This window comes from Pleurodeles waltl, chromosome 5, assembly GCF_031143425.1.
Source record: "Pleurodeles waltl isolate 20211129_DDA chromosome 5, aPleWal1.hap1.20221129, whole genome shotgun sequence".
Taxonomy (NCBI): domain Eukaryota; kingdom Metazoa; phylum Chordata; class Amphibia; order Caudata; family Salamandridae; genus Pleurodeles; species Pleurodeles waltl.
In genome coordinates this window covers 158628155-158635786 of record NC_090444.1, presented here as the reverse complement: position 1 = coordinate 158635786, position 7632 = coordinate 158628155, and the positions used below count along the sequence as shown (strand labels likewise).

At 41.5% G+C, this 7632-nt stretch overlaps 1 protein-coding gene across 2 annotated transcripts in view; it reads left to right on the top strand.

Moving 5' to 3' along the window:
• The first annotated feature begins 5988 nt into the window (after window positions 1-5988).
• Window positions 5989-7632, top strand: part of FAM177B (family with sequence similarity 177 member B) — a 102280-nt gene continuing 100636 nt past the window's right edge. The window contains exon 1 of one of the 2 annotated variants that reach the window (XM_069233847.1): window positions 5989-6202. In XM_069233847.1, coding sequence (XP_069089948.1) covers window positions 6176-6202 — 27 coding nt within the window. In that variant the 5' untranslated portion in view covers window positions 5989-6175. The remainder of the gene's footprint in view (window positions 6203-7632) is intronic. The other variant, XM_069233846.1, reaches the window with a different exon arrangement.

Here is a 7632-nt window from a genome sequence, read left to right as displayed (position 1 = left end):
GCGCGTTGTTCTTGGATCTCTCTTTTTTTTTACTAGCGCTTGTTTAATGAACGCTGATGGTCTCACTTCCAGGCAGTATTGTTACCTAATATATTTTTCTCTCAGTTTCAAACACAAATGTAAGATTGTGGAAACTAACCACACAAAATGAAAACCATCAGAGATGTGGCTTCGCTTTACACTCCACACTCATCTTCTTCACAAACAATTTACCCAGGAGGAATGGCAGTTTCTCTTGAGATTAGACAATGTGGCATAATGGGCAGAGCTGCGGACTTTGGCACTGGGCGACTGGTTCGAGTCTGTGCAGTCGTCTCAAAATCCTTTCATTCTCGGTAAGTCACTTAATTTCCCCATGTCCTCGTGTAATTTCATTGTTGCTCATGTAAAGCGCTCCAATGCCTTTGGTTTGTCTTCGCGCTAGATAAAACTGCAAAAAAGAAAATAATAATCCTTGTCTGTTTTAATAATTTGATATCTGTGCCAATTCATTCAAGCAGTAACTGCAAGGCACTCTTGTGCAAGACACATATGTGACTTTTATGAACGTAAGCAAAAAAGTGACTTCTGGACTTTACTCAGTTTTTAGTTAAAATAACTGGGCCTTGTGTTCCAGACCATCTCCGTTCGTTCGGTTAGGAGATAACCCCTTTCACTTCTGTTCGCTTTTCTTTGTACCCCAATTGTCCATTGTTTCCCAAACGCCAAACTCCTCCCTCACCTTGCTTCCCAGCTTCTAAATTACCGTATTTACAGGAAAGGCAATGTGCAGATGTCAGAAACACATTTGCGCAGACAGAATGTTTTTTCCCTTTCACACTTTTGAAGGGCGCAATATAAATAAAAACCGTCAGAGATGTGGCTTCTCTTTACAGTCTCGGCTCATTTTCTTCACAAGCAAGTTTCCCAAGAAGAATGGTGTTCTTGGTTGCAAGGAAACAATGTAGTGTAATCGACAGAGCTGCTGACTTTAGAACTGATGGACTTGGCTCAAATCTCAGCATCACCTCAACATCCTGTGATTCTAGGCAATTCACTTACTTTCCCCATGCCTATAAACAAAAGGTAAAATTGTCCTGTAATTCAATTTTTGCTCATATAAAGCGATCCAATTCTTTCGCTTCGACTTTGCGCTACATAGAAAACAAAAAAGAAAAAAGTCCTTGTCTATTTTTTAATTTGATAGCTGTGCCATTGCAAGCAGTAACTGTAAGGCACCCCTGTGCAAGACACACATGTGGCTTTGATGAACTTAAAATAAATGTTTTGCACTTAACTCAAATTTCTGTGAAGATACCTGGGTTTTCTTTTCTGTGGCGCTACCATTCATCGATTAAGGCAGTGGTTCCCAAACTGTGCGCCGCGGCTCCTTGGTGCGCCGTCAAAATTAGCCAGGGGCGCCGCACACAGTCTGGAAACCACTCGGAGGTGCTTTTAATCGGTAGCTTTTCACCGTGGTTTTGGAAACAAAACCCCCTGCATTAATTATTGTGACCAGCGGAGGGCGGCAGAGTACCATTAATAATATCCCTATGACAAAAGAAAAGAAATAATTTTAAATAAATGGTTTTCAGGAACCTGAACGAGAGAATTAAGAAGTCAAACTGTAAATAGTGTAGGTACAGGTACAGGCTGGGATTACGTTCCCCCACCCGCCAAAAAAAAGTAACATAATGGGGAGCCGTGGCCAACACGGCCAATAGGTCAAAGGAGCCGGGGATCGAAAAAGTTTGGGAACCACTGGATTAAGGGGTATTCTAGAGGAATCAAGAACAAGGGAAATTAGTAAGGGATAGTGAGAAAATATTACTGAAAACGAGTCTATAACTTGTCAGGACTCAGAGTAAGAAGTTTGACGAGAGGCAATTTACAATCAAGACAGTCATTCAATTACCCACACATATTCTAGAACACACATACAGTTAAGGGCAAAGTACCAAGCTGCTTAAAACAAAACAGGTAATGGCAAAACCACCAGGTCTGTCGTAATGTGGTAACGCATGGAATTACAGACATGCAAAAATGCAGATTGCATAGATTAGGACATCAACACCAGACCTATTGGCTCTACCAATGTTTGTTCAACCTGACACACCATGCCTTAACACCTGAAACCCCACTTCCTACAAACAGACGCTTGGGATCTCGGTAAAGATTATTTGTAACTAGGTTGTTCTAATTGAAGGTCCTTGGTTTTCACTTAGCAACCAATGCATACTGAGACTTTTAACATAGGTTTTCGTCCATTCAACCAAATGGATTACAGAGTACAATGGTTTGGAAATATCCAGGCTAGGAGTGGAGAGACAAATAAAGCATCTGGTGGATGGAATGCTTGAATTGTTCTTACCCACTAGCATGGATCAAGATTGTATGGCCCTCACCATGTATGCTCAGAGTCTGATAGTGGAGCGTTACTGGTCACATGCAGGTCATTCTAGATCCCACCACAGAAGAGGCGAGCCAAACGAGAACAGAAGCAGCTTCTGACCAGTTTCAGCATTATTTGGACCAATCGATGTAGCGCTCCTCAAATCCCTATTGTAGATAGAGTTATGCCCCCCTTCTGAAATAGCTGTATTTCCTAGGTGTCCCCTAAGAGTAGCTCACATAGCGAAATAAAAATGTGATGGTTGAAATGTTTGAATTAAACATAACCACATGCGTTGCTCTGGGAAGCATTCCACTTCTGTAGTCGTCCATTAAAGCAAAAAAGTACCAGAATGGATTGTTCCAAGGGTATTTTCCAGCATTTCAGATTACTTCAATGTGTACTTCTTAAAGACAAGTTTGAAACAAACATCATCACGTTTCATATTGTCTCACAGAATTGGTTAGGGAGTGGTACCCAAGATATGTAGAGTCAGAATTCACTCTCCTGGACTCTGCTCTTCCCGACTTCAGAAGTCCCTTATTTGGAGGCGTCCGCTTCCTTGTTTGCCATATTTTTGCCTCTCAAATTTAAAGAATGGGATTTACTTAAGTTGATTGCAGACAAGAACCAGTGGCACAAGAATTAACAGTAGATGTTGTAGCACCCAGGCTAATGTGTTGCATGGCTAAATACTCATGAGGTCCCAAAAGTGAGACCTATTGGCTATGCCAATGCTTATTAAGGTCTGGCATTAGCCAAGATAATTTGATTTCACTAAAATATGTATAATACACTTACACATAGGGGCTTGAAGCCACCTCTCTTCATCCATTGGTCTGTTCTTGTGTCCTTCACAGTTTCCTTCCTCCCACTACAGTATATATCATGGGGGAGTTATCTAAGTCTACATCAGCCACTAGAAGCTTCACTTTAAGTGAGTGCATTTTGCTCTCTAATAAGGAGCTCATCCACACACAAACTAGTTCCCTTTAGTGTCAGTGTTTTTGCTTTCCCTTTATAATTACTTTAGTGTGGCATTTGTGTTTAGAGCATGATGTGATAGCAGGACGCTTCTCATGCATATTCCATCTTTATCAGATCCCATCTCCTGCCAATGATGCTGTAAATTCCTTTTGGAATGGTTTGCACACCATATTGTGTCTATTTGAAACTGTTCTGTATAGTTATCCTCCATTTTTTTTCTTTCTCTCCTTCTTTCTTTCCTTCTTTCCTATTTTATCTGCTTCATACTTTTTTCCTTCTTTCTTTTCATCTTTAATTCTTTCTCTTTGATTTGTTCTTTCTTCCCTTTCGTTCTAGCCTTCTTTCATTCTTTTTCCTTCGGTCTTTCTCTCTTTCCTTTTCTTTGTTTCTTTCCTTCCTTCTTCCGTTCCTTTATTTATCTCTTGTTCTTTCTTTCTCTTACTCTCTTCCCTTTCTTTCTCTTTTCTTCTTTCTTCCTCTTGCCTCTTTTCATTGCTGCCCGCTTTCAATTCCCTGCTCTTGGTTTCTTTTGTCTTCTTTCCCACTCTTTCTTTTTTCTTTATTTCCTTCTCTCCTGTCTTGCTCTTTCTTTTCTTCTTCTTTCCCTCACCCTTTCCTCCAATGTATTTAATTTTTCTTTTCTTCCTCCCTTCTTTCTCTCTTTCCTTTTCTTCACCCTCTTTCCTTCTCTATTTCTTTCCTACTCTTTCTTTCTTTTTCTTATTTAATTCCTTCTTCCTTCCCTTTTCTTTTTTCCTTCTATTTCTTTCATTCTTTCTACTTTCCTTCCCTTTCTTATTTCTTTTTAAGGCTCTCTTTCCTTCTCTTTCTTTCCTCCTCTTTCTTTCTTCTTTCCTTCTCTTGTTTCCTTTCTTTCTCTGTTCTCCTTTTGCTCTTTCCTTCCTTCTTTCTCTTTTTCTTTCTCTCATTTCCCTTCTTTCTCTTTCCTTTTCATTCTTTCTCTTGACTTCCTTCTTTCTCTCCTTCTTCCTTTCTTTCTTTCTTTCTTTCTTTCTTTCTTTATTTCTCTATCATTCTTTCTAGCATTGTTTTCTTGCCTTGAGTTCTTTGTTTCTTTTCTGCCTTCCTTCTTTCTTTCCTTTTCTTTGTTTCTATCCTTCCTTTCCTTCTTCATTTCTTTCATTCTTGTTCCTTTCTTCTTTCTTTCCTTGTTTTTCTCTCTTTGTTTCCTTCTCATGCCTTCTTTCTTTTCTTCTCTTTCCTTCCTTTTTCCTTCTTTCTTTCCTTCCTTCTCTTTCTTTCTGTTGACTTCTTTCTTCTTTCTTTCTCTCTGTCCCTCTCCCTTTCTATCCTTCTTTCCCCCTTTCTTTCTCTTTTCCCTTTCTTTTTTCTCTTTCCTTTCTCTTTTGCTTTCTTTCCTCCTTTCTTTTTCTATCCTTCTTTCTAGCATTTGTTCTGATCTTTTTTCTTATTTCCTTCCTCCTTTCTCTTTTTCCTTCCTAATTTCTTCACTTTCCTTCTTTCCCCACTTTCTTTCTCTTCTTTCATTTTCTTTTCTTTTCTTTCCTTCTTTTCTGTCATTCCTTCTCCTTGCTTTTTTCTTTCCTTCTTCTTTCTTCTTTCTTTCTGTTTCTTTCCTTCTCGTTCCTTGTCCTTTTCTTTCCGTCTTTCTTTCTGTCATTCCTTTCCTATTTCCTCATGTCTTCTTTCTTTCTCTTTATTTCCTTTTCTCTTTCGCTCTTTTCCCTTTCTTTCTCTCTTTCATTCTTTATTACTTTCTTCCTGAAGGCAAGTGTTGTGCAGCCTATGGCAGACTGTTTGCCTTTTATTTTAGATCTATGTTAGGCAGGACTTCTTGGTGTTACTAAAATTATGCCTATAACATAGTTACTTAGAGGGGTTTCAACCATACTTCATTCATTACTGTATGGCTGGTGCCATTCACATTTTTCTTCCACCCATTCCAGCATTCATTAAGGGGCAGTGTATCAGCCTACCTCAGACATTGTCTGATTTCACTTCAAGTTATGGCCTGCTGCCTTTTCGCAAGGAATACATCCACACACAAAGTAGTTCCCCTCAGTGCCAGACCAGAGAGTACTATGGTAAGGTGTGGTTTTTGAGACCGAAAAAACTTTTGTACTTTGGCAAATGTTTTTCTCTCTCACATTGACGTGGCCCCGCATATTCCCAAACTATAAGGTTTTGCAAAAATCATGTCATAACAAAAGAATAATTGCCAGAAAATCGGGGTGGAATTGCATAATTTCTACTAATTACTGCCAGTGATATGACATTACGTGTTTTAAACTATTTTCCTGTTTCTTTTTCATCCCCTAGGTCATGTTTTTATTACCTAGATGTCTGGTCCAGCAACCTTAAATAACTGCATTTTTTCGATACTTTCAATAGCCTAAAACGCCTCCTAAATAGGACCGAGTAGATTCCCATCCCTCCCACCTCGCTGACACATGGGCAGTGACGCCACAATCCGTACCTGTGACATCACCACGCGACCACAACAAACTTTGACACATATACACTTATGGCGCAACAAACGAGGAGCTTAGTTCACAGATGCCAATGAATGTCTGCGGTCACGGGCTCGGTGCCTTTTCGCCTGGTTCCTTCCTATCGGCGGAGGCCGATGTCGCAGGGCTCTGCCCTGAACTCAAACAATACGCAGCAACCCCTGGCCAACAAAGTACACCGCAGCATCACCGGTCAGAAACCACGGCCCGCCCATGACTCGTCGGCTCCGCCCGACTGGCTCACGTCCCTGTGGCTGGCGCTGCACCTACAGGTGTGGGGAGCGGAGTGCGTGTGCAGCGCCTCGCAGACACCGGCTCGCGAGCCATGGGGGACACCGAGCGAATCGTGCAGGTGAGACCCGAACAGATTCGCAGCAGCACCGCGTGTCGGGAAGCGCTGTTTTTACCCCTCTGTCCTCGGTCCCTTGCTCTTTCCTTTCTCCTGGGGAGGGGTCCGTGGGGGTATTACGGTGGTTAGAGCTGCCCATTGAAACTGTTCTGGGGTCACAGACTGTTGTCGCAGATGCTGTCTTAGGCGCGCAGTGGCTGTGGGATAGCTGAGTGAGTTAAGGACTTAGCTGCTGCGCTGAAAGCTTTGTTTAACTGGTGCTCGCAGCTCCACGTTGCGGATCTCTCCCTTTAAGAATCAAGCCTAAAGTAATTGAATGAGGCACGCACCCCTTTATCCAATCTACAAATAAATGCTGTCGAGGGTGTCTCATCCTTTCATCATTCTACTTCACAGAAAGAAGCGTCATTGACTTGGTCCGTGGAAACTCCTTTTTATCAGAAACCCTGCGAAATAACAAAACCGGTACCCAGATCTACTTAGAACAAAGTTTTATTAGCAGAACGCAGTTTGTTGTTTTTTTGCGTGTATCTAACCTAGGTGGCTAGCAGGTGTTCTGGAATGTAAGTGCCACAACTGGTTCCACTGGATACATGGTGAACTGGGAGGAAGGGGAGCGGGGCTGCGCGGGCTGTTCTGTTCGCCTTTCCACTGTTGAATACGCATACCGAGAGCCGGGTTTCTCTGACATTTCCAGATTGCATCGGATTACATTGTACTAGTTCTTATTTTATTGTTGCCCTGGGATCGGTGCAGTTTTGCAGACATTTGTTTGCACAACCGATCACACTTGTCAGTGAATGCCGTGCTTTGAAACCTATCACTCAGTAAAATGTTTGTTTTTGCACCGATCAGTGCAAGTAAATGCTAGTGCAAACGGTTATCAGCAGCGGTGGATTTATTTATTCCCGTCAAAACATTATTTGTATTTTATGTACCAATCGCCCATGTATCATTTTTCTTTACCGTTTCACAAAAATATTACGTTTTGACAGGGTGATTTTTTTTTGTCAGAATCATGCCCCGTTTCAGCTCTGTATATGCCACGTGTTACGAATATCATCTAAATAAGAAGTACCCCTTGCAGATCTGAGCTCGACCCCAGGCAGACCCAAACTCAGAAGTGAATAGTCAGTGATCTCTCCCAGAAAACATTAGGAAATATGTTACATAATATTATGATCTTAAAGCATGCAAAGCGTTATTGTGTTGTCTGATTATCTGTGTTATAAGTATTCATCGCAAAAGTGGCCAAACAATTTTCTAACAAGCACTGGAAAAGCCAATAGGTCTCGCCTATACAAGACGTGTTGGCTTTGTCAACGTATTTTTGCCATGTTGTACATTAGTGTGGCTGCTGTTCAACATGGCTGAACGTTAGTGGCGTGGAGTATCGTAGAGTGGAGTAGAGGATTGTTGTAGAGCGGAGTGGG